This window comes from Apteryx mantelli, chromosome 9 (assembly GCF_036417845.1).
Source record: "Apteryx mantelli isolate bAptMan1 chromosome 9, bAptMan1.hap1, whole genome shotgun sequence".
Taxonomy (NCBI): domain Eukaryota; kingdom Metazoa; phylum Chordata; class Aves; order Apterygiformes; family Apterygidae; genus Apteryx; species Apteryx mantelli.
In genome coordinates, this window is record NC_089986.1 from 10,999,665 (window position 1) to 11,026,875 (window position 27,211).

Here is a 27,211-nt window from a genome sequence, read left to right on the forward strand (position 1 = left end):
CTCTGACCATCTATCCTGGGTCAAAAGAAAACAATCCACCTCACAAAAATGTTGTCAGATTTATGATTGTAAAGTGACATACGAACACTAATCACTACGATATGCAATGGTTAAGCTTCTATAAAGTCAATGACGACGGTCAAGAATGACTCAGTCACAGTCATATGAAAGAATGGAAGACATACAACGGGCTCGTGTTCTTTATTTACTTTCAGTGAGAAATCTCAGATTATTGCAGCAGTTCCTCCTAAAACATGAGACAGTTTTACAGTGACTTTTCAACTTAATTTGAACGAGCTATTTTCCCAGTTTTTTATTTTTACAACAGGTTTGCAAAACTCTCTTTAAAGAAGTTATCTTCGTATCACTTACCTTGATTTGCTTTTTAAATAGTTTCATCTCAGCCTCCTGACCATGGGGATTGACTTATTATTGAAGTACCGCAACAAAAAGGAACATTTCTAGGTCTGTTAAAATTTAGCCGTTCTAAAAACAACTAAGAAGTTAAAAAAGAACTAAGAAGCAGGCGTTCCCCTCAAGATGATGCAAATCACTCACCAAACTTTATGGGGAAGGTGGAAGAGAAAAAAAACCTAAAAATCACTCTTCCTTCCTCCTCTCAAAGTTTCTAGCAAGAAGGTGAAACGCACTGGCTTACTCTGTGACCTACAAACTAACTAGGCAACAGGAAAAGGTTATTTAGCACCTGAGTGCAGCAATCAGCTACACTGTCTGTCAAGCGCCCCACAGCATAATTTTTAAGATGTAATTAACTTTGAACTTCTAAAAAAATACTTTTTTTTGTTGTTAGCTTTCTGCGTGCCTTTGCAAAACACTTTTTCTTCCCCACACAGCGCACTGCAAACACTTGAGGGGGGGGGGAGGGGGTGCAACAACCCAGCGCCCCGGGAACAGGGAGAGCCCCGCGGTGCCGCGGTTTATAAAGAGAGCGGGCTGCGCGGGCGCGGCGCGGCGCGGCGCAGGAGAGCCGGAGCCGATTGGCTCGCAGCGCCCAGGGCGCCTATATGCTGCGGCGGGATGAGGCGGCGCGGGGTGCGCGCTGCGCGGCCGGGGCGCCGGCTCCGCTCGTCCTGCGGCCCTCGGAAGGAGGAAGAGGAGAAAGCAGCTCGCCGTCCGGCTCTGTTGGTGAGGCGTCTGAATCTGTGCCGGGTGGATTCCCTCTCTCTCTCTCTCCCTCCCTCCCCGCGCTTTCTAAAGCTTGTTCTTTTGCAGCGAGCAGCCTGGCTCTTAGGTTTGCAGCCTCATCTTTGTGTAAAGCTGGGGAGTTAAAAATCGCGAAAACTTGCTGTTTTTCTGAACTTTTTTTTTTTTTTAAACTTCTCCTAATCTGGTTTCGGCGCTTGCAGGAGCTGATCTATTCGGGGAGGCGGATGCCTCGCTTTTTCCGCGTTTCTGGAATTGCGAGTCCCTATTTCGGACAAACAAGTTTTCCAGCTGCTTTGTTTGAAAGGTTTCGGCCGCACACTGGATCCATTAAATCCGTACGCAGCTGCCTTGCTCATCGCTTTGAGCAGGGTTGCGTCGGGGATGGGGTTTTCAAATTTCGGTGATAAACGAGACCGAAGCTTGTGCGTGTTTTTTAATGCCTCTTGCGTTGTATTTTAGTAGGTGTTTTTTTTTTTTTCCTAATCTCTGGTTATTGCCCGGCAGCCGATTATATTTTTAAAACAAAGCAAAAAAAAAAAGTTGGGGAAAGAAAAAACCGAAAACCTCAGAAACTTTCTGTGGCCTTCAGGGTCTTTCTCTTTCCCTGCGCCGTAGAGGGAAACTCGCAACCACTCAAGCATTGCGGTAAAAGAACCCATTCAAAGTAGTGCTGTAAGAAAATCCTTCCCTGTTCCCTCCCGCTCCTTGTTCCGGGAGCCTTTCCCAGGTTCCTACTTTTCCAAATTACTTTTTTTTGCTACGGGAAAGTTTTCTAGCAGCTGTTCCCACCCAAGAAACTCGCAAATCCGGCTCGGAGCCTCTCCGCGGTGCCCTGGGTTGCGACACGGGAGGCAGCCCCGAGAGCGTTGCGGCAACCTCCCGCCCCGGCCTTGTTAGCGCCCTAATTAGCGCCCTGCGCCTGATTAGCGCGCCGTCCCAGGCTCGGCCTCCCCCGGACTTTCGGGGGGACCTGGCCGAAGATATCGGCTCGGGAAGACGCCTTAAGGTGAACGGGGAGGGCGGCCGGAAAGTGCGGTTGCGCTGCCAAAGCGACGAGAAACGCCCGTTTGTATAGCTTTAAAAAAGGGTGTTTTTTTCTTTGCATTTTTTTTCTCTTTTCCTCTTTCCTCCCGTGCTTTTGGCGGGGCTCCGGACTTTCAAACCCAGTAGGTGCGGGGCGGCGGCGGGCGGGCGGGCGCGTCCCGGCGGGGCGGGGCGGTGCGCGGGGGGCCGCGCCGCCGCCTTTGTTCCCGCGTGGGCTCCGTCCTGCTTTGTCCCGTCCCGCGCTGCTGCCGCGGCGCTGCACGAGCCCGCGGTCGGGGGGGGAGAACCGAGTCTTCGCGGCTCTGCCCCTCGCGGGCCCCCGGGAGGCCGCTGGCTCCGCCAGCCGCCGCCCGAAACGCGAGCAACAATGGGCGGAAATAGCGCGGCGGCGGAGCCGGGCGCCTCGGAGCGCTTCGTGCCCGCCGGGGCCCGCGCCGCGCCGGGAGGCGGCGCTGGGGGGCTCCGGGGCGGATGCGCGGGCGCGGCCGGGGCCTGCGGAGCTGCGGCCGGGGCGCAGGGCGCCCGGCCGGGATGTGGGTCGCGCTGGCCCGGCCTCGCCGCAGGGAGCGTGTGAAGCACCGGAGGTTTTCGGGAGAAGCCGCTTGGTTAACTGCCCCTGTGCAAGATGGAGCTCTTGGCGTTCAGACTCTCTTGGGGCTGGGGACTGGCCGGACTCTAAGCAACTGTATTAAGTGCCCTGTAATGGTAAAAAGCCTCAGTTCTATCTTGGCCACACAAAAGAGTGGAGAACTGAGTCTATGTGCTGCTCTTCTGTGCTGGAGCATCCTTATCTAGTAACTGCAGAGCTCTTTTGCCTGAGGACCTCTGCGTGCAAGCACTGAAACTGATGGTGTATATATTGTAGGATATTCTGTCTTGTTTCCCACCCCCCCCCCCCCCAATTCTTGCCTATCCCTTGGCAGTTGGAAAGGGAGAAGGCTGGGGTTAGGAAGGGGATGCAGCATTAAAAAAAAAGGGGGGGGGATGAGGGAAATAGTTGTCTTCTAAGAGTACAAATACTAGCGTGTGTGTGGTTCCCTCCCTCTTTCTGCTTTGAGCAGGGGAGGAGACATCAAATCAGTTTATGCAACTATGTTATCAACTATACCATGCCAGTGGTATACCAAAAGGCTGGACTGTCACATACAGAATTGCAAGCAGTTTTGACTAGGCATAAGGGGGTTACTGGTCGGTCTGTCCTCTCAGGAGCCTGCCCTCTGTTATATAGAGAAGTGTAAGATCTTGGTGAAAATAGGTGCTTTCTCACTGGTAAGGTTTTGGGGTTTTTTCACTGCTTAGTAGTACCTGCTTACTAGTTTATATTCTCTTCCACCATGAAAATCAAAACTTCCTTGCTTCTCTCTTTTTCAAGGATCTTAAATTTCTGAAGCACACTGGTTGCTAATGCTGCCCAAAGCAGTAGTCAGGACAGTTGCTCTGACATCTGGCCAAACTGGAGTAGTGAGTACAGAAACTAGGAGCAGTAATTCATCTACAGGTCAGGAAGATGCATGTAGAAAATCCTGCAGGTCATCACCTGTCATTTAAAATTTCCAGTGACCTATGTATTCAGTGTTACTGTAGACCTACACTGTAATGGCATCTAGGATGTACTAAACATTGCCTCATCTCCCATGGTTATCAGTCTATACCTGAAGAATTGTCTAAGTAATCCTTTAACTTGAAGATGTCACTTAGTAAAACTGCTTGTGTGGACAGAAGCACTGAGAATAATCTTCTGAATAATCTTTAAGTTTCAGTGGAAAGCAATGTGGTCCACCTCTGTTGGGCTCGCCAGACATGACTACAGGATTTCCCACAGATACAGAAGACTATACATGTCTGGAATCTTTGCAATGTTTGGGGAAAATCATGGTGGTCCAGATCCTGAATTGAGTCCTGCTTGAGTAGCACTGATCTGTGCACTCCTGTCTTTGAAGTTAGAAACAATAGCCTTGGATACTTGAGAGGCTTCCCCTTTTTCATAAGTTTTCCTGTTCCTCTGAATCTCTTGGTAGCAAGGGGGGGGATGTTATGGAAGTTCATAGACAATGGGGAAACCACCACAGTGTACAGCGATAGGATGCTGCAATTCCAAAGTGAAGGGGTTGCTACATCTTTTTGCAATGAACCTGTACTAGTTGCTTGGGTGGCTGTGTAGTCTTGAACATAAAGATCTTCAGCTTAAAGTGGCTTAGAGATGCTGCTGCTGGGTGACCCGATAACTCGGAAAACATAAAAGATCCTCAGACTGCTTAAACAGACTGAGGACAGATGTCCTTAAAAGAAAGAAATGTGTTTGTAAAGGAAAGCAACTTAGTGTGAAGGACTGTTCAAGAGACATACTTCTACATCTTGCTAATAAAACGGGCTGTAGAAGTTCCTGGCTCTTTGTGGCACAGAGAGCAAGTTTGTTTGCTGTGAACCAGCTTCATGAGGTCAAGCTTGACTGGCTGGTACCATCTCCAGACTGCCAGATGTGGTCTTAAACTTGAATAAAAAGTCTCCCACAAAACTACTGGGAATGCAGCCATACTCTGAGGATACACAGTCACCTTTCAGGTGCAGCAAGTCAGTTCGTTCAGAGATTGTTCCCAGACAACTTCAGAAACAAAGAACTCCTTTTGCCAATGGCAACAACATTGATCATGTTGGGAGGTACTTAGGGACTTCTCAGCAAAGGAAGGTCTCCTAGTTTGCCCTGGAGAAGTTGTATGCAGGGGTGGGAGGTGGGTAGTCCCCCCATTTTGAGCTGAGGAAACTTGCTTCAAACTGAGCTTGGTCTGCCTCAGATTACTGTTGCCCCAGTTAATCAGGCTATCTCAGTTTTAAATTTCTTTTCCTGCTGCATTCTGCAACTTTAAAGGTCTTCCAGTTTCATCTCTGCTAAGACCAGAATTGACTTGTGCTGATTGAGATGAAACTGCCTTCGTCTTAGGGCAGGAAACGTAGGCTTTTCTTGTTTTAAACTGCTGCTTGTTGTATGCAAGGGTTCTTCCCCATAGATAAATTGCATTTTTCTGTGGCTAATGAAGCAGACTGAGGATGGATGGATTTTCTTCTACCTGAATCAGTTAACTAATGGAAGATTAGTCTCTCACTTCCCGGTGTCTGCTGGGATGTGTAATGCCATGTCTCTTACTATGACTAGATGAAGTGCTTTTGCTGCCCTGCCTCATAACTTTCCTGACTTCCCAATCAAGTACTTCCAATACTTCAATATTTCCCAGTTTAATAGGCAACCTTTACAGTGGGTAGGTAATGGGGGTGGCAGAGGTGCCATATGTATGACTAATTTTTTTTTTCTGAGGTTCTGGCTGCTTTGCCTGTTTAAGTTCTTTGCCCTCATGGCAAAGAAGGCCAACAGCCTCCTGGGCTGCAATGAGGAAGAGTTGCCAGCAGGCCAAGGTAAGTGATCCTTCCCTCTGCTGAGCACTGGTAAGGCCATACCTGGACTGCTGGCTCCACTTCTGTGCTCTCTTGTACAAGAACTGCTTGGACGTGCTGGAGTAAGTCCAGCAAAAGGCCACAAAGATGATTAAGGGATTGGAGCATGAGGAGAGGCTGAAGGAGTTGGGACTGTTTAGCCTGGAGAAGAGGAGGCTTGGAGAGGGGAATCTTATCAATCTTATAAATATGTGATGGGAGGAGGTAAAGACGACAGGGTCAGACTCTTCTCAGTGGTGCTCAGTAAAGGGACAAGAGGCAATGGGCACAAACTGCAACACAGGAAATCGCATTTGAACATAAGAAAACACTTCTTCACTGTGAGGGTGGTTGCACACTGGAACAGGTTGCCCAGTGAGGTTGTGGCATCTCCATCTTTGGAGATATTTAAAACCTGACTTGACATGGTCCTGGACAACCTGATCTAGCAGACTCTGCTTGAGCAGGGTTGGACCAGATGATCTTCAGAGGTCCCTTCCAACCTAAACTAATCTGTTATTCTGTAGTTACACAAATGCAAACTTTCTATTACATTGTCCTCAAAGCTCAACTTTCTAGAATAATCAGACTCCTATAACATACATATCTTTGTTTTGCTCTTTGGCCTGAAGTTCATCCCTGTCTTGTATGCTTCTGCTCCCATCTTTGTAGCTTCCTTTTAGAATCTACAGACTGTTTTGTGGCTTCTGTCTCCTAGTGACTTCCATTTTAGTGCCTTAGCTCTGTTTCACTAAACTTTACGTACAGCAATTCTTAGTCTGATGCTATGTGTCTTCCAGTAAGTTACTTTTATGTTCTTGGCCTTACATTAGTCTTGCACAGGAGTATATTAAAAAAAAAAATCTGTTTTCACTGACTCTTGCAGTTATTAAATAGTGTGACCCAATATCCATTTCTCCTGAGCAGAGACCAGTGCTGCTGGTTAGATGTGAGTGTACAAACTGCTTCATTTAATTCACAAAGACTGTGTAGTCTTGGAGAAATCCCACTGCTTATTAAACATGTTGGGAAGGTTTCACAGCTCCTTTGTTTGACTTTCCTTATCTGATTTGAGTCCTGAAGCTAAGCCTGAGGAATTCTTTGTGCTCTGTGGCTTGGTATGGCCAATGACTTGTCTGCAGCTTTCAGTGAGGGCACTTAACTGTGGTGAGCTAGCAACTGCAAGAGGCTGCTCTCAAGTCCCAGTTGCCACAACTTACTGCACTGTTGCGTTTCTCTTAAGTGTGCATGGGGGTGGGGGGGTGTTGGTTTTTTGCTTCTCTGCCATGGGCCTGTGCTGTTCTTGCTCCCAGTATTTCATGACAACAAGAAGCAGATGAGTGTCTCTTGTTCAATCTCTGGTCTTGCTGCATTGCAAAAAGCACTGCATATAAAGCCAAAATTCTCCTTGGTTTCCACAGAACTGGGAGAAGATTAGTGGAATTCATCCCACCCATCTTGCAGGCAGGCTTAAACAGAGCCTTGAACTGCTACTATTCCAGCCCAGTCTGCAACTCTCTTGTATCTGTTGAGGTGGTTCTAGATTCACTTTATCACTAAATCTGAGATGCTTGTGCTTTCTGGCTTGCTTGGAACAAGCATGAAGACCCCCAACATGTATGTAGGAGCCTTCTGTATTGAATCTGTTTGTTCACTTTAAGCAGAACAGATAGTTTTCGATATGAAATATTTGATTGTCTTGAAACCTATTTAAAACATGAACACTACAGTAAAGCCTTGAAACTTCTGTAGTCTTGTAAAGTAATTGAAATAGATAGAACATAGCTTAAAATGTTACCACCAAACTAAAGGAAATGATTGGTTAGCCATATGAATCCAGATCTCATAGAGGTGCTAAAAGTGCTAAAACTGTCACAACTTCTCACGGAAGCTGTTGCAGATGCAGAAAAACTTTTTTTGGTTCTCTTAAGGGGCTAGCTCTTCCAATACACTTTTTAGCTTTAAAGAGGGAATAAACTTTCTTTGCCTCTTTCTTTACGCCTCTCCTCCAACTGATGTTAATGTAAAAAAAAAAAAAGTGGATAGCTAGAATGCACTCTTTTTCTCTCTCTTGATATAGAAAGCTCTTAATTGGAGAGCATGAACTTAAAAGGTTTGTGTCTGTGTAACTGATAGGAATTTCACTTCCCTCAAACTACATGCACCTTTTAACATAACCTTTCTAGCACAACTGTTCAGTTTCAGCTTTAAAAACATTTGGAAGTTATGCCCAAATGGCATATCTCATTATGCCATGTAAAACTATGTAAATGCATTCAGAACTGCGGTCTGGAAGTTAGGACTTAGAAGTGGAGAGAGTCAGGTCAGTTTGCTATTTTTAGATAATGATTTTCCTAAAATTAGGGTGACGCCTTTAAATTCAAGGCACTGTTTACATAACTGTAATTTTAAATTCAATGAAAATGTAAATTCTTCTGTTTGTGCATTGTGAATAACTTTATGCTTCTATAGCAAACTTAACATGTATAGATGTCTAGATTCTTCATTTTAACACTGCATTTGCATGCATTGAAACACTTCTAACAAAATAGTGCTGAACTGTCTTATATAAAAGAATTATCCTCTAAACTGAAGTACAAATGCAAACAAGATGAGAATATGCAGTCAAATGGATTGCTTGCTTGCTTCAAATAGTTCCATGTCCTAATACTGAAAGAAGACAGCCCATTAGAGGTGATTATCTTAGACAGAAGTAGACAAGGTCATTAATAACTCTCCTCCCCTTTCCTCAACCTCAAGGAGAATACAGCATTTCTCTTGCTTTTCGAGCTTAAGAGTGGCTGGCAGCTATCTACAGCAGTGAACAGGAGGGGGTGAGAATGAACAAGACATGATTCTGTTAAGGGCCAAGGGAACAGAGTGTGCAATGACTATCTGTTCTTACAAGTGCTTGTAGATCTGTGGATGCAAGAAAGGCTGAAGTGCCTTAAGCAATATTTGCTCTTGGTGATCTCTTAAGAGCGTTTGGAAGTGCTGTGGCAATGGCAGCTTTGTTACAGGGTAGCTAGGTTTGTGGGTGTGACAAGAGATTAAGGGGTCATCTTAAAGAGGTGCTCTTGTGCTGAGCTGAGCAAAAATCATGAGGAAAGCTGATGATTTTATATCTATATATACATATAGATATTTAATATAGATGCAGATGCTGCTTTGTTACAGATAAGTGCTGTTTTTCTTCATAGAACTGCTTCTGTTCTAGGCTGATCTGATCTTACAGTTGCTTTAAGAGGATTATTTTAAATTACTAGGAGGCCTTTGTGCACGTGTGTGCGCTTTGCCTAAGCTTAGTCTTTCTGTCTGTGCATGGTGGATTGTCAGTCTAGCATTAGACCTTGTGCATGCTGGCTGCGTGTATGTGGCAGGGGGTAGCAGGAATGGGCTTGAACCTGAAGGCCTGGATACTTCCCCTGGCAACAGAGAACTTGTCTGTGCCATTTAGTATCCTTATGCCGAGGGCCCAGGATTGGGACCTGATTTGCTGTTGTTTATGTAACCTCCTTGAAGAACTGAAAACCAGGCTATGTATCTGCCTACACGGCTTGGATCCTTTAACTGAAAAAATTTTGAGATGTGGTGTTGGCTCCTACTGACCAGATCCAGTTAGGATGGGAGCCAGCACTAGTGCTCTGCATCCCAGCTTCCTTGAACTTGTGCGTTACGTCATTTGTAGGTAAACTTGGGCACTTGACTTGTCTCCCAGGGCTCTGCTTATAGGCTGAGTAACATAACCACTGGAGAACAAAATTTGATGAAGAAAGAAGTAATCCTGGATTTCTGGCGTGCTTGCTTGTGTTCAGAGTATAAAGTCTATTGAGACAACAGGTCAGCATGGTATTTGGCCCAAAGTATGAGCCCTGTTTAGGAGAGAGGCAAGTTTATGCAGTTGAGCTGACTTGGGAAGTCTAGATGCAATGATAGCCTACTGTGTGGTAGTGTTAAAGAACATTAAAAAACATACCTGTCCCTAGACCCTGGAAGCTATTTTGTTTTTTCTTTTTTAATTCTAACATATTTTATCATCATTGGTCTCACTGATATTGATCTAGCAACAACAAAAAAATCCGCAAAGCATTGTTTTTAGTGTCAGACATTCTAATGGCCAAACTGCATTTCTCACTTGTCTGTCTGCAAGGATCCTGCCTTGGTGCCCTAATGGTAACAACATGTGTAACATCCAGCACAGGTTATGTCTAGCTAGCTGTTGTGTTTCAGAGAGAACTCCCAGCTATGTAAGCCCTCTATCTGAACTTTCCTTTTTGAAAAACAAAAGCAAGTCCTGTGGATGTGACGTGTGCGCTGTGTCCTGTCCTTCCTCTTTACAGAACCTCATATGTACTATACTTTCTGTACTTTCATCTTGCTGACTAATGGTTAATTGTATCTGTACACACAGCTCATGCTTGTCCATACACTCAACACTTCTGTGATTTTTCTGACCCAGAACTCTGCTGCAAGATGGGAGAACCATCTGGAGTCTGACGCTGAATTGGAGCATAAGCTAGGGTATCATCAGAGGAAAAGGGATAGACTGGAGAGTAGATGACAGAGTATTGGTTCTGGAATTAAAAAAAAATTAGTACCTGAAACTAGGAGAGCAAAGTTCAGCCTGGTTTAGAAATGATGATTTAAAATATTCTGATGCTTAAGTGTAGTATGACAGTACTAGCCTCCTGCTTAAATGACCCCTTAAAAATTTTCTAACTCATTGAAAATATTGTGGCAACACAAATACCAAATGAGGCCCCATAAAAAGGCAGCTTAAACTACCCTTCTTGCAATTAGTTGTGTCAGTCTTAAACATGACTTCCCTGTTTAGTTTGGCATCTAGCATGGAAAAAGTCTGTTTCTAATAATTAAGCTTGATCTTCTGGGGACGGATCTATGGCCTGTAGACTAGAACAGAAATTGATGTAGGTTTGTGGGGAAAATGGGCAGGAAACAATATTCCCAAGATCTAGCTGTCAGTTTTGAATGGACTTAATACTGCCTGTCTTAAATATTGATTTTTAGGTGGGTCCAAGATGTTATAGCTCAACTTTAATGCTGAATCCCTGTTTCATAGCTTGTTAATGTGTAACTGGACAGTCTGCATTCTGTTGATGTTGAGCTTTGGACTGGATCCTTGACTGCCTTCGCTAGCATGGCGAAAACCAATTTTCATCACCCTGTCAACCTTCAGCTCAGTCTGTCGTGTGTAATGGGATGTCCTGCTCGCGATATTGTCTGAAACACGCTTAGTAGGGAGGTGATACAGCAACATGTGAATAATGGTGAGCTAGTTCTTTGCATAATGCCTTTTGTGGCTCTCATACCTCTCTGCAGGTAAGGAGGTATTTATAATGTTTCAAGATGAAGTGATATGGAATCATTAGAAAATTCTTACAGCATTTATATACAAGTTTCCAGATAGGGTTCCAAATATGAGCAGAAGTGAGCTGCTGTAAAATTAGGGGTGGGAGGAGAACCCTTTTTAGGCTGCAAGTGAAGCCTCATTAGAAGCAGGAAAAGACCTTTCCTTTTACACAAAAAGGGTAAAGTGATGCCCCTGGAGAGCTTATACTTCTGTTACCTTCTTTGCATTTTATGAGAATTAAAAAAAAGAAAAAAAGCCAAACTCACCACTGAAATGTGTGATTTTTTTTCTGTCTTTGTTTTCACTGTTCTGAGATGATAAATGCAGAATAAATTGTTTTATTTTCATTTTAAAGTAAAACAGGAGTGTGAGCTGTGTTTGACAGCTGCACTCTCTTTCAGAGCAGCCTTTCATAATGGTTTTAATACTGCTTTAAAAAAAAATCTTCCTCTATGAAACTGCATTTACCAAGGGGGCAGAACTTCACCACGCTTAGGCGGAGTCTTTGCAGGGTCTCTCTATACTGTTACTAGGCTGTTGGGCAGCATGACTGAAGAGGGAAGAGGTCAGTGGTGCAACACTGTTTAAATGTAAATCTTCCTTCCCCCCCTCCCCCACAAAATAGGGGAAGCCTCGAGGTTTTGTCAAGTTGTCTTCCTTCCCCAGCTGCCTTCAGAAAACTCCAGTTTTGTCTGCTGTGGAAGGTTTGCTAGCTTTTTATATTAAGTTAAGCATTAATTTAACAGTGTGAGAGAGGCTAACAAGGCCTTTCTACCACCAGGCAGCACGCAGCCTTGTGGCGCTTGGTCCCCCAGTGCTAACAGCCGCAAACTTCTAAGCTTGCAAAAGCTGATGTTTGTACTTCAACTTTGAAGGCTGCCTCTCCCCCCCCTTTTTTTTTATCTGAACAGAATGAGTTGGTTTTTTTTCCTCCTCATCCCTTAATATAAATGTCTAGTAAGGTTTTTGGGTAAATTTGGTTTTTATGGTAGTATCTGGTGGGTGATTTCCTTTATTGAAGGGGACAAAGAAGAACTTGGGGAAAATTATAAAAGGTCGCTCTGTGGCTTTTGTTCTCTGTGGTGTTCCTTCTGTGGACTAGTTGTCAGAAGGCCAGATCTGTCACTAAAAACTGCTTTTTTTAAAAAAAAAAAAAAAAAGGCATTACTTCCTCCCTGTCATTGTGATGGCCTACCACCCTGCTTCTTCGAGCAGCATGGCTGTCTGGGTGTTTCCATTCCTAAGCAAATAGCAGTAGATGGGCCATATTTGAAAAACAGCAAGGGACTTTTGACCAGCACCTGCTGTGGGTTTTGTTTCTTCCTGGTGGCTGTGTTCAGCCAACACAGGTGGAGATCCTGCAGCTTGGGAGCATCCCAGATAAGTGCATTCCTCCTTAAATTGAGGCTGTAACAGTTATTAAATTGAAAGGACAAGATACGGAGCTAGACGCACCTTTGAATAGTACAGATTTCCTTGTAGCTATTTCTTACTTCCTTTTAATCTATGTATTTAAACTTATAGTAATTTCATTAGCGAAAGAAAACAGTTTAATGTGCAGTGGGTATTAATGTGTGCCTGTAACAGGTGTGACAGAAAGCTTACAATACTAGAAACCTAATCTTTGTGACATTGCTTAGCTTGGGGTAGTACTTTAAATGTAGAAATGGGACCTGTGCAACAACCCTGAGATCTGAAGAAGGAGTGACAGTGGGGAAAGCAACTATCAAAACAGTTCCCAAGGAATACTCTAATCCCACTCTTGCTTCTAAGTAATCGGGCACTGGCCCTTCAACCAAAACAAGCTATGGAAGTGTCAGTTTCTTTACAAAACCAGATCTGGTTATATTATTTTAAGTCACTAGGTGCGTTTAATTGGTTGCAATTAGACTCAGTGACTCATGTAAGGTGCATGATTATAAGCAAAACAGAATCTTGCTGCACCTCACTGCAGTGATCTGGCTTCCTTCCCCTCTGCACATAAAAAAAAGATCCACTTTATTTTCACACATGCAGTCATCACTAACTTGGTTGTAATATGGTCTGCTTACAACTTGGCTCAGACTTCATTTTAAGGCTAAGATACCTTTTCCTGAAAGCTGTACATTACTTCTGGTTACTCAACACCTGAAATGGCAATTCAGGTATTTCATGTAGCTTTATTTCCTTTCTGTTTTTTATTTTTAAGAGAAAGACAGACCTGTATACATATGCTTTTGTCCACCTGCTAAAATGAAACAAATTTTCCAGATTAATCACTGGAAATAAACAACTGATGTTAGAGCTGCTGTTTATCAGAAACAGTGGTTCCTGGGGATCATGATGTCTGTGAATCTAAATAAATGGAGCCTTTTTTTTCTCTTAATGAAGAGATCAGGGATGTTTAAATGCTAGTGCTGTGATAATGGTTTTGATATTTAAGCTCTGTCAGCCCACGCTAGAGGGGGTAACATTAACAGCCACAGTTAATGCACTCTGCTCTTCTGCTGCACACTTCTGCCTCACTACATGGGAGTTGAAAGAAATGTGTATGGATTGGGCATGCCTTTAAAAACTGGCACTATAAACTGGGCTTGCATAAATGCAGATTGCTGTTCAGTATAGCATTAGAGCTCATCACTGTCTGCCAAAACAAATGTGATGGGTTGTGCAACAGGTAACATTAAAACCTTTGTTGCTGTGTCTTAGAGCTCTGACTTGCCTGCACAGAAGTTAAGTACTTAGCACCTCTCAGAAAGGAGGGGTCTAGGGGTTTGTAGCCTCTAGTCTTGTCACTGTTGGATTCTGAAACTTCAGAAACTTACCCTTACCATGCAGTGCAAGGAACTGGCTTTTGCTACCCAAGCTAATGCACACAAAGCACAGGATTTCATGTTAGTACTTGTGTACTTAATGGAAGATTCCTTCACTAAATGACTTATATTTTGGAAGCTTTCATTCTGGAAAATGCAGTCCTCCCTTCTAGCTGGTTTGTGATTTGGAAAGAGTCTCCTTATAGCACCTTAAGGTCATTGAAAATTGCAGTCTAAATGTGGATTGGTATGGAAAGGGGTGTCCTGCTCCTCTGCTGCTCTCTGTGCAGTAGCTGTTTAAGGGAACTGATCCTGCTGGAAGTAAAATGGAATGTTTATGTAGGAATAAGAGAAGAAGGCACGTCTGTCTCTTTTGGCAGATGTCTCCATTTAGGTTAGCTTATAGCAGCTAACCTTGCTGCTACATTTTAGGGGAAACTGAAGAAATCTTCCTTTGCACCCAATGGTTACAGCAAGTACAAAGCATCTGTAGGAACTAAACCTTTGCTGGCAATCACCTGTTTCCTAGCAATGTTAAGTGCTTCTAACCTGTTTGTTCTCCCACCCCTGAAGGAGTTGAAATGCTTCACTCAATTGCTTTGCTATGCTTTGAATTTCTTTGCAAATCAACATTTCAGAGATTACCCAACACCTATAAACGTTTTGCATCAATGAGAAGCCAGTGGTCACAATTTTCAGTCTGTCACTTTCCACAGGTTGCTATAATTTGCTTTTCATCTAATGCTCCCCTGCAGGAGTATTTAGTTGTTAACTAATACAAAGGGGGGGAAATCCTGATAAATAATTCTGTGTTTTGTTGGCTTGTTTGATATGCTGACTTAACAAGACTAGATTTCCTTTGGTCATCTGGTGCAAGCAGTACATAAATCAATACTGCTGGAGATGGAGGAATTTCCTAGGAGTTAACTGTTCAAATTGCACGGAAACCAAATGTTGCAAAAAGCTTTAAATACTACTAAACAAACAAAACCTGCAAAAGTGGCCAAACCCTGTGTTTTCTGAACCTTGTAGCTCCTGTTTAAATAGATTTTTGGAAGCTTCAAGAAAATCCAACCCACTCTTCTCACGATTGTCTCGTCATTATGCTAGGCTTGACAGATCTGACTCAACTCAAATCTAGACAGGGATAGTCTTAGTCCCTCCAGGTTTTTAACTGCAGTGTATGGCTTCTGTCACTTTTGCGGTTGAACACAGTGAACACATTCCCTGTGCTGTGGAAGTCCATGTGGCAGCTGAAGTTTTTCAGCAGGATGGAGCATCTTGGTGAGATGCCTTCTAACCTGGATGTCCCATTCAACTATTAAACAAGCCAACCTGGAATAGCCTATTTGACGGGGCTCTCCTGCCTAGAGACCAAGAGCCTGCCCCAGGGCTTTCAGGCTTTCCTCAGTAACACTTAGCCTGGAAGTAGCCTTAGGTAAGATTGAAAGTTTTAGAAACCACAAGTGCAGCACCTGGTTCTGCAACAGCAATGCTTGAGTCCTGATGGTTACATTCTTTATACAGCTTGACCTGAATTAATAGCTCGCTAATGCTCATCTGTTTCAGCAGTGAGCCAAAAGGTTGTTTCTTGGGGATGGGTAGGGAAAGGGACTAGGAGGAGCGAGTTGAATTTGGTTTGTTGAGCAACTAGATAAGCTCTAGAGCTGATCCAAGCTAGAGGAGGTCTGCGTGGTGAGGATGAGAAGGTAGGGTTGGGGGAAGAGTGCAAGGCCTTCCCTGACTGGCAACAGTGAGCTTTTGACTGAGCTCAGCCATCACAGGGACCTGCATCCTTAAATGACCTGGCTGTTCTCTGGCAAAACCAAAGGCAAAGCAGAGACGGAGATCACCATGCTCTTTAGACAGATGACTTCTGTCTGCAACTTGATAATGTCTCAGGTGTTCCCTCTTGTAGATCTTCTGAATCTTCTTTATCTGTTTTAGAGCAGCTAATTTCAGGAATATCTGAGTTTGTCAGGGGGTGCTTCTGCTTCCAAAAAGTCTTTCTGTTGTGTGCTGCTAACAGAATGTGGGCATTAAAGCAGGCATTTGGATGAAAAGACAATCACTGTAGCAAGGAAAAATCCTAATAGAAGAGAGTTGATTCTGTCTGTATTTCACTAAGCAGGGAGACATTTGTTACTCATTCTTTAAATAGTTTCTTGAACCTTCTGTAAGAGCAAGAACCTTTAACCTTTAAAAATACAAGAGTTGTTGATGTGAAATGGACTGTTGCTGTAAGATGATGGTAGAAAAATGGTTCTTCTTTAAAATAGTGCTTCCTGGAATATCCTGCATTGCCTGGGAAAGCTTCTTGTGATCTAAACTTATCTTCCGTCCTATGGGGAAGGAGGGAAAAATAACTATATGTGATGATCAAATAGCCTTTGTTCTAAAACAGATGTGTGTGTGGGAGAAGGAGTTGGATCTATTATAGATGAATTGAAGCCCAGCCTGTGTATTGTACCGCATGCCAAACTTCATAGCAGGGTGGATGGGTCCTTGCTGGGCAGTCTTATCTAGTCTCTCTCAGGGTGCAGGGAAAATCTTTTACATTGGGGTGTCTGTTGCGAGTCTTCTGACTCCCTGTGGTCTCTCCTGTGGGTCTCTGGTGTTTCATATCTGAGGTGTGTCTGTGTTTCTCTGGGGCCTCTCTTGTCTCAGTCTCTCCTCACTGGACCTTCCAAAACTGTTCTACTTCTCTGCTGAAATTAACTCTCCAATATTGAGTTCTGTGGACACTTCAAGTAGCTCTATAAGGATCTGCTTTACACAGTGGTCACTTCAAGAACTATAAAGGAGGCTTTCTGTTGCATAACAGCTCCTCCTCTTTCATCCCAGAATATATACAGAATACAAAATACAGAATTGTAAACAGTTCTACATTCAGATGACAAACAGTCATGCTTGTGGTAATACTGCAAGGTTAAATAAACAAATAAATCCCTCTTGGGAAAGTTGGATTGCTGCAGGGTGGAAAAAAGCTTGCACTACTTCAGCTGAGGGGAGACTATACAGAGCTGTGACTTTTAGATCCCTTACCTGAAAAGGGAAGGCAGCTACAGTAACAGCATGATTGCTTGGTTCTCCCATCTCCTCTCAGCTCTGAGAGTACATCTAAAAGTTTTCAAGCTACAAGTAGGAAAATGTGCACCAAGAGGCAAAACACCTTAATTACGGTGAGAAAAATTACTGTCAAGCATGGTTTTAACTTCATGTCTCTTCCTCTTGCTAGGAAGAACACTTTTTTTTTTTCTTTTTTCCCTTGGAATTAAGCAAATCACTTGGTAGTGAATGGTTCATATGGTGACTCAACCTTGCTGGGCCCTTTCTTTTATGGGGAGGAGAGCAGGACCAAGTCCAAAGGATGACTGTTGTTGCAAATGGGCCATAAAGTTATGACAACAAGAGAATCTAGGGCACTAGCACCTTCAATGAGAGGATGTTTCTAGGCTTTTTTTATGAGGGAGGCAGGGGTTAAGCCTCCTTAAATTTCATCAGTACTGTTCACCTATAACTGCATTTAAAACTTATCTGAGGGGCATGTTTTTGAGGTGGATTCTAAACAAATTTTGTCAACTAAAGGCTGATATAACCCTCCGCCATAATGGCTGCTGCCTGAACTACATCTGGGGAATGAAAGATTGGACTGTCTCAGCCTTTAGTCAGCTGATCTTATGGCTTGCTCTTCCTTCAAGGAAAATTTCCTTCAAGGCTTTCTTTTCAGCATCTCTGACTGTTCTAGAGGGGGTGCTAGGGAGCAGGAAACTTAGCCACTGCTCATCTTCTCCCCTTCCTTTGCCCTTCTCTTCCCTCCTTCTTCCCCCCCCCCCCCCTTAAAGCTGTCTGTATGGAGATTCCTCCCCTGGCCCCCCCCCCCCCCCCCCAGGTCCATGGGAACTTTTAGTATTCTGTAGTGACAACAACTGTCATGGTTAGCCTCAATGCTAGTCTTCAATAACCTCTGTCACTCTATATTTGTATTATCACGGCTATCTCAGTGCTTCCTTCTACCAGAAGACTAGGGTAATTGCAGACTGTTGCCAAAACTTGTTATCCAAGTACAATCTAAAGAGGTTTTCCTTGGTGACAAGGATTCCTGTGCTTACTGAGGTAAATTTGCTTCAAGTGGCTAAATAGATTGCATCATGCTTCCTTTACTCTTAAAAGCAGTTGACTGACTTTTCTGAGATTGAGGGTTGGGGGCAAGCTGGCTACTTAAGCTGAGGCTGCTCCTTTTTTCTCACATCTGCTGAGACGGGATGTTGCCAAAGGCCTTGCAGTGCAACCCTTCCTTTCTTTACTTTCCATGTCACCTGCTATGTGTGTCAATAAGTTCAGGTGCACTTTGTAAACTTTGGGTAAGACAGTGCTGCAGTGTTTGTGTGAACTGGCCAAGTTCATGCAGAGTTTTGGAAAGGAGCACAAAATAAGCGTGTAGGACAGGGACAGCAAAACTTGTCACCACTTTTAAGAAGTAGTAGGTATGTTCAGACTGACTCCTCCAAAAGGAGCTATCAAATATCTGGGTTTCTGTAACACTCCAGCTTCTTGTCTGTGTTTCTGCTCTTCAGCTGACACAAGAGTAAGCCCTGCAATAGCACTCTATTGTAAAGTTGCTGAGTTTTTAACTCAGTTGAGGTGCATTGTTTAACTTTATGTTTCCAAAATAAAAAGGGTTTAAACTGATACTATAAAGTGCTGATTTGCTTTTATTCCCCAAACTGCCCATACAGCTTTTCTGTTATGCACTGCAATCGGCAAGCCTTAGCCGCAACAATTCGTGGTGTCTGTTTTTGAGCAGCGTGCCCCCTCCCTGCATTAGATACTAAACCAGAAAATGGCACCAAGTTTTCTTCGTCTAGTTGGTTGCTTTCTCCTATTGCTGTCTAGTCACAAGACCTCAAATGGGTAAAACAGTCTCTCAAAATGCTTGTTTTGCATGTAGCTATTAATGTAATAGTGACAGCTCGCGCTCTCTTGCTTTCGGAGGCTGTGTTTGTGTGCAGTGGTGCTTAGCTAATGGAGTGTCATCCCTCATGGTAGTAACCCTGAATTTCTTGCTTGATGGAGAGCTCGCCCTGTTTGTTCTCTGGCTGTATGGGATGCATAGGTAGCTGCTCCTTTGGGCTAAGTTGCCTTTGTTTCAGCTCTCCTATCTACTAAACCCTGACTAGAACTGAATTTTACAAGCTGTTGGGCAAGAAGGTGGAACTTGGGTGTTACCTTGTGTTTTAGATGATCTTTCTGGCTCAAACTAGGACCTAGCTGGTAGCAGAGGGGTGCCTAAGTGAAATTGGCTCCTGCAGTCGGCAGCCCTGGCTGCGTAGCTGGCATGTAACAGGCCTCTTAGGGACTTGTAAACCAAGCTCGGGCTGCCCGCACCATCTGGAAAAAAGCACAGGCCTGAAGCTACTACGTGGGGCGTTTGATAACAGCGGAGCAGTGTTCTTAACGGCGCTTTTCGGTGTGACGGGAGCTGGGGGAGGCCGAAGCGCTGCGGCCGGGGCAGGGTCTCCTCGGGCGCGGCCGGCGCCTTCCTGCCCTTCCCCTCAGGGCGTCCGCGCGGCGGTGGTGGGCGGGGCCGCCCTGCCTGAGGAGCCGGGAGGGGGGGGGGGGGTGGCGGCGCCCCTCGGCCGGGCCCCAGCGAGGGCAGCCCTGCTTGCCGGGAGCTTGGCCGGGGGAGCGGGGGGCTTCATCTGTTGGTTAACCACAGGGGGTTTCTTAAGAAGTAGCTTTGTGTCCGAAGGGAAGCTAAGTTCCCCTTTGCTAGCCTCTGTCAACTTGTTTTGCGCCACTGGCCATGTCTAATTACTTGCTGCCAGCTTTTTTGGGGGTGTAGGTGGGTGGGGAGTACCCGAAGGGTCAACTCTGCTCCCTGACAAAAATGTGAAACCAGCTGGGTTAATGGCACTTGCTAAAAACTCTTCTTCCCCCTTGCCCTTCTCGAAACTGGCAGGTGTTCATTGCCGTGAAGGAAAGGAGTGGGTGAGATCTCCGGCTGGAAGTGTTTGCGCCAAGATGCCACAGAGGAAGAAAACCCTTCCGCGAGTCTCGTTCTTCAGAACTGCCTGCATGCTTTCACTCCGAGGAGGACGTTTTTGAGGAAGATGACTTGTCAAAACTGTCAGCACAGCCGACTTTACAAGGGTACCGAATGAAGGACGACATGCCTTACAATGGACACTTATCGTGAAGGGGTGGCTTTGTGCTCTGAAACTAAAACACGAACACTGTAAACACTGATCCTGAGCAGGAATTGGGATTATAGGAACTGCCTCAGAATGTTTGTTAGTCCCAGGAGAGTCAGAAAATGCCAGTTTTTGCAGATATTTGCCACTTGTTTCGTACTGTGCCTCATGATTTTTTGGGGACCATTTGATAATCACATTGTGAGCCATATGAAGTCCTATTCCTACAGATACCTCATAAATAGCTACAACTTTGTGAACAACAGCCTGTCTATCAACAGGGATAACTTGGACAGAGTAGCAAGCTACCAGTACTTGATCAACCACAAAGAGAAGTGTCAGCAGCAGGACGTCCTTCTCCTGTTGTTTGTGAAGACTTCTCCTGAAAACCGTCATCGGAGGGATGCGATTCGACAAACTTGGGGTAATGAGAAGTACGTTCGTTCTCAACTTAATGCCAACATTAAAACTGTTTTTGCTTTGGGACGACCAGCGGATCATCTGCAGCAAGCACAATTGCAAAGAAAACTTCAGCTGGAAGACCAGAAATACAGTGACTTGATTCAGCAAGACTTCTTAGATACTTTTCACAATCTTACTCTTAAATTACTCTTACAGTTTAGCTGGGTGAATGCCTACTGTCCTCATGCCAAGTTCATTATGTCTGCAGATGATGACATATTTATCCATATGCCAAATCTTGTTGCTTATCTCCAAAGTCTAGCACAGATGGGCGTTCAAGATCTCTGGATTGGCCGTGTCCATCGTGGATCCCCTCCCGTAAGAGACAAGACTAGCAAATACTATGTGCCATATGAAATGTATCAGTGGCCCTCTTATCCTGACTACACAGCTGGAGCTGCATATGTAATATCAAATGATGTAGCAGCTAAAGTATATGAGGCTTCGCAGACTCTTAATACAAGTCTTTATATAGACGATGTTTTCATGGGTCTCTGTGCCAATAAAATGGGAATTGTACCACAATACCATGTATTTTTTTCTGGGGAAGGAAAGGCTCCGTATCATCCCTGCATTTATAACAAAATGATGACATCTCATGGACATGTAGACGATCTTCACCAGCTCTGGAAGCAGGCTACAGATCCCAAAGTTAAAAGGTTTTCCTCTGGGTTTTTTGGTAGAATATATTGCAAAATAGTTAATATTGTGCTTCTCTGTAAATTATATTACGAGGACACGTATCCTTGTTCAGCTGCATTTTCTTAATACTTGAATATCTGCATTGAAGATCCACTGAGCCAAAACAGAGCAACAACTCTTTAGCTGTTTATTCAAAATACATGTAAACATGGAAAGAGGTAAAACTAAAATGTGAATAGGTTTTGGGGGGGAGGGTTAGGGAGGGTGGTCCCAAGTTCTGTTGGAAAACCCTTATTGGAATAGCTCTCTATTGTACTGCGACTTTATATTGTGGCCTGTTCTTAGAGCCTTCAAGGGATACACGTCTGGATTAGATGATCGTTAAATGAACTAAAAACAGATTTGACTTCTAGACTTTGAAATTAGTGAAAATGCCAGTTACTTTGAATTTGTCAGTCTTGTGTTGTTTTTTTAAGTGTGAACTAAGCTACATTTTTAAAAAATCTGTCTCAAAATGTAGAGCTTTCAAAACAAGAAGAAATATAACTTCTGACACAAAGAATGGGACTATTACATCAGTTCAAGCCAGCATAGATCAGTTAAAAATATTTTCTGTGTAGTATTTAGAAATGTTGAATAACTCTGGATCTGTGTAATCCACAAACAGTGCTAGAAGTGAGGACCTGCAACGATCCCATTTCTTGGAATTCCCTAAGCCTTTGCGATGGGGAATGGTGTTTAAGTGCCCTCTGACTTGGTTCTTCTAAGTAAGTATGAACTCTATTTAGATCAGGAGTGAACTTGAAAGGATCAAAATCTAGTATTACCTATGTAAGTGGTTTTGCTAATCTTTCTCTGCCTTCTGAAAACTGAAGCAGTATATTTAAACACTCCAATCTGATTAGCAAATAAACTACTCTCACTGAATTAGCTTTTCTTTAACAATGCTTCTGCTTTCCCACATTCATGGTTCTAAAGGTGAAAGCCAAGCAAAAGTCTGTAACTGACTTTCCTGAGAAAGGAATAGCTACTTATAGCTACTTGGAAGCTGTAAATGAACTTAAAGAGCAAAATTTCGTGCCTGAATTAACAGGATATTTTATGCACAAAGTTTGACTTCACAATGAAGGGATAGGGAGATGGTGACCCACAAACTCGATACACAAATCAAAACCACTAGCATTTTTCCTGAAGTTTTTAAGCACAAGATTATCTTTACAATCTCAAAGTAGTTTGTATCCAGAAACCCCCCTATCTTGAATAGACTTCAGTGTTAAGATTACCTCTAAGATGAACAAAATGCTCATGTGTTGTAAGTTGGGATAAAACTAGGCGATACTCAAACGCTAGCCATTACTAGGTCTGCTGTGGTGCCATGCAAGTCTTGTAAAAACAAGGTTCTGGGAGGGCTCTGCAGTCTTTCCTTGTATATCTCTCTAACAGTGTCTTCACAGGCTCTCAGGACAGGTATTTCAGTTGCTAATTGCCAAACCTGTGGTAGCTCTTCTTGGAGTGGATACACAGACCACACAAGGTGCAGTCAGATATTGCTTGTGAAGAGATTTGACTCAGGAGTGAGTTCCAGGGTAGACTGTGGCAGAAAACTACTTCTGAAAGCTTGAATGAGTCCAGTTTAGCAGCACAGCAGTGACGAGCCAAAAGCTTGGAAACTAACAACCAGCTGTTGCAGTTCTTGGATCTGTTGGGGCAGTGTACAAAAACTACAGGAGCAATGCTGCTTGCTTTCTAAAATGTCTAACATCTGTCTTTTCTGCCCAAAGTTTCGTGCTGTTACTGCTGTGTGAGAGCAGTGAAGTGCCTAATCTGTCCTCTAACTTTACTTTAGAAACAGCTAAAGATAACATGCTGGTTTTAAGCTGTAAGTAGTAAACTTTGTTTAAATAATTGCTACTACTCTTCAAGTTGTGCTAGGGTTGTAATGGTATGAACGGCTAATGTTAGCTTAAACAAACCCGGGAGTGAACTCACTGCCTATTCTCCAGGCTGTCATTTCAGATGGATGCTAGGTAGCCACTAGAATTAACTGAAATATGTGACTTTCTGTAAGTGTTTTTTGAGAAGGAAAAGAGTAAGCATCCAACATCCCAAAACCCAAATGTTGGGTATATGAAGAGCCCACAGATTGCTTGCCATCAGTGTCAAAATGATTGAAGAATGCAAGTTATTCCAAAGAATATTTAAAATATTCACAGAAAAACAAATTCAACTAAGGTTTTTGCCTAAGCAGATTGATTACAGTATTGACATGTTGAAAAAACTAGAGCTATAATCTGTCAGCTATATAGAGAAACAAATATACAGAGAAGATAGATAGTATTCAGCATTGAAGGAAAGTCTCCTTATCAGGTCTCTGACCTGTTGTGACCCAAGTTAAATCAATAAGCTATATAGCAAGACTGCACTACATAAAAAATATATCCTGTTCACTGTAGGGAAAGAAAGTTTTCATATGCAGTATATATCTAAAGTGTACTACTAAGACTACAATCCTTCCAGCACAAGTATGCATTGGGACTTTTGGTTTTGACTTGTACAAGCAAAGCTAAAGTAAGCGCTTAAATTTCTGTAGGATGATTACCTAGCTAACATCTAAAACACTGCTTAAAGGTAGCTTGCTGTTATATGAAAGTCACTTTTGACCATTGAAATACTTTGTTTTACAGCTAGTTTGAGGTTTTTTGTTCATTTGGATTGTTTCCGCATCTTAAAAGGGCCTTGATGTTTGTAGTGTGCATTTGATTTTGCTGCAGTGAAAAAGGAAAGGGCTAGTGAATTCAAAGAAAAGCATGAAGGCACTCCTTTCAAAGAATGGAGAAGCTAGAGAACTTCTTACTTTTAGGTTATAAACACTGATGTAAGATTTGTTCACCTTTTTCTGGAACCTGTTTTTTTAACAAGAATTATGGTTGGTGCTCCAATGCAGGGCTGTCAGGTTTTACTTCTACAAATAAAACTTATCAGCCTGAATGGTCACTCCTCATTAACGGTTTTGATGTTGTTGCACAGCATGTTTAATTCTAAAATTGTTTTTACCTGTTTGGTTTGCATCGGTTTCCCTTTGATATTACTAATTTTTATACAAAAGTATTCAATATTTATTCTTAAACTTTGCTCTGTACCACAAAAGACAAATGTTTTGTAAAACTTTTTTGAATAAATGGACTTTTTTTATTTACCAGCTTTTTGGGTCTTTTTTAAAATCTGTTGTTGCATTTTGTAGCTGACAGTTGCAGCTCTGCTGCTTTTTTTAAAAAAAATTTTTAAACCCTTTATGATAGGGCTTGAAATCTTCCTTTGTGTGTTATCTTGAACCAAACCTTTCCTGGAACAAAAGGCAAAATAGGTGCTTCCGAAAAAGGAGACGGAACAACAAAAAATTCTTTACCCAGCTTCCAGTCCAAGGTTGTAGGAAAAACTGCTAAATACTAGAAGCTTAACCTGTTGTTAATGTTAAACTTCCAAATTCATATACTCCATTTAGATACGCATCTTTTAGGGGGGGAAAAGGTTGCCTATCTAAATAAATTCTATTTCAAATCAAACTTGGCCCGCTTCAAAAACTAGCTGATAGCTTGGAGGCCAGTAATAATATACCTTTATTGCAGTGTTATTTTTCATAGGGTATAAGAGAGAACACCTACAAGACTATAATGAATTCATAGTAAATTACATTTTTGTATGTCTCAGATCTATGTCTAGCATAGTGCATCAACTAGTGTTTTTTAGAAACTTACTTTTTGCAACTTCAGTTTATACCTGTGTGAACTAGTGGCATAACTTGAGTATAAATTCATTATCTAAGTTATACTGAAGAAGAAAACAAAGAAAATGGAGTCAGCTAGGGTTGCACAGTTTGGGGTGGGGGGGAGCACGTGTGGTTTTGTTTGAGGTTTTTTTGCTTTGTTGTTTTTTTGTTGCTCCTTGCATAGAAGGCAGTGCAGTTCAACTAAGGTTCAACTAAGACTGGATTTGCTTGGTACTTTTTTTTAAATAATACTAAATGGCTTAATGTATTCTAAAACACTAAATGCCTAATTAAGTATCTCTTTCTCAAAACTTTCTGGAAGGGGAAACAGCAAAATTATCACTTGCATTTCAAAAGCTGAAGCTTCTCAGAAGCATATAGTCAAATATGCATTTCCTGAACACAAGATTATCTTTGCTACTTCTTGGTGAACTTCATGTGCAAGGCTTATTCTAACAAATTTTGTAATGACATTTCTCACATCATGTTACTAATGCTTCTAACACCAAAAAAGGTGGTGGGGGGGCACAAAAAAAATAAGGTAAATCTTGCTTCCTTTACTAACTGGACTGCATAAATGCACGGTTATAAGCATTTCAATGACTTGATTGTATGTATCAATCTTAGAGTGGACTTCAAAGAAATGGTTGAGCATGTGCTGTAAGTGTAGGTGTTGCATCCTAAGACAGACAGAAAAGGGTTCTGGCTCGTGTGTGTTCTTACCTCCTCCTCGTTGACAGGTTCTCATCACTTTCACTCATCACCAGGACTCTGCTAGATCCCCCTTGACTAGCTTCATGCATCACTTCAATCTGAATGAAAAGCACACATTAAAAGTAAAAAGGCTTAATTGCTGATGCCCTTATTAATTGTTGATTCTTTTAAAAGAATAAAAATAGATCCTAAACAGTCACATAAGTCACCAGACAAGTTAAACAAAATAACTGACCCTTAGATGTGCAAGCTGCAACTCAAGAATAACTTTGGTCTCTACTTTTCTATTTTCTCACTCACTACTGGCCTGGGAGGCATTCTTGAGTCCTTGCAAAATTTTTCTTACCTCTTTCCATCATAAGGTGATAAATTCACCTTCTGTGTAGATAATTACAGCCATAATGCTCTGTTCCTTAGACTGTGAAGTACTATTTTATCTTTCTGCCTCTACTTCTGCCTGAAGCCAGCCCAAAGAATTTCTTCAGACTTTCAAAGTTCTATGTACAGTGCAGTATGGTGAATTCTTGTGCCTCCCAGAAATGTCTTACTCTGTACTGGTGATAATGTTACATAGGACACAGCACACACTTGAATGCTGAGCATCATACACATGTGCAAGGGCTGTCTCCAGGCTGATGCAGACTGAGGCTTTGTACATAGTATTTTGATAAACATTAACTTACTTCCTTCTCCATTTTGCAGTTATATCATTTCAAGTGTGCTCCAGGCAAGTCTTAAGTAGGCTTTTCCTCCTTTAGTCTATAGCTTTAGAAGCCAAGTACTACTTGGGCATACTCAAAGGCAATCTCTTCAAATTCACTGAAACAACTCAGGTGCTGAATTTGCAGTTACTCTAAGTTTCTGAGCTCTTTCATTTTTTAAGGGCTGATTCTGAAAAAAATCAGTGGCCTGCCTGATCATGTTTCATGCAGCTAAATTATTTTGCTACTCAGTGATGATGGAATCCATTAATGAGCTATCCTCACCTGAACTGTTATCAGAACAAATAAAACACAAGCAAATGTTCTGTAGCCACAACGGAAGGGAAGGAGGGGAGAATAATTTGTGTTGCAGTTTAGAAAGTAGATCTGAAAATGAATGAATGAATATTTTCATAAAGCCTGTACCATATTGTTGTATATACCTAATCACTTGGGAGGACTGTAACTGGTTACCTGTGTTACTGATGAGAGTAAGACCAGTTCCAAAGTCAAACTTTCCTGTGGGTTTAGACAAAGGTGAGACCAGCCATATGTTTCTAATAACAACTAGATTTTGTTCTGTGCTTATTGCTAAAGCTGTAGGCTGTTTTGGTCATTAAAAAAAAAAAAAAAAAACACTTCCATTTTTGCTTTTCAGCTTTAGGGAAATAAAGGTCAAATATATGAGCAAGTAAAGGGTACAGTTAGCAAAAGGGTTAGGTTGAGGTAGCTTGCACTTTTGTTCTAAATGCTTATATCAAAAGGTAAAATTAAATTAGAATCGTGCCAGATAGAGATTTGATGCATTTCTTCCTTTCAGTGCTTCAGAGTAACACTCTCCCCCCTCCCAACACCCCCATCCACCCCAGAAAAAAAACAAACAACCCCCCAAAACAACGAGTTCTGATATAAATGTGGAATATTTGTGCTAA

General features: G+C 42.7%; 2 protein-coding genes across 2 annotated transcripts in view; one reads left to right on the top strand and one right to left on the bottom strand.

Moving 5' to 3' along the window:
* MCF2L2 (MCF.2 cell line derived transforming sequence-like 2) overlaps positions 1–27,211 on the bottom strand; it is a 165,102-nt gene that overhangs the window by 66,174 nt on the left and 71,717 nt on the right. Inside the window, exon 15 of the mRNA XM_067301662.1 lies at positions 25,588–25,676. Within this exon, the coding sequence (XP_067157763.1) occupies positions 25,588–25,676 (89 nt within the window). The remainder of the gene's footprint in view (positions 1–25,587; positions 25,677–27,211) is intronic.
* On the top strand, positions 1,060–23,613 carry B3GNT5 (UDP-GlcNAc:betaGal beta-1,3-N-acetylglucosaminyltransferase 5). Its single transcript, XM_067301663.1, has 2 exons — positions 1,060–1,146; positions 19,763–23,613. The coding sequence occupies exon 2, from the start codon at positions 20,088–20,090 to the stop codon at positions 21,222–21,224; it is 1,137 nt and encodes a 378-aa protein (XP_067157764.1). The 5' UTR covers positions 1,060–1,146; positions 19,763–20,087; the 3' UTR covers positions 21,225–23,613.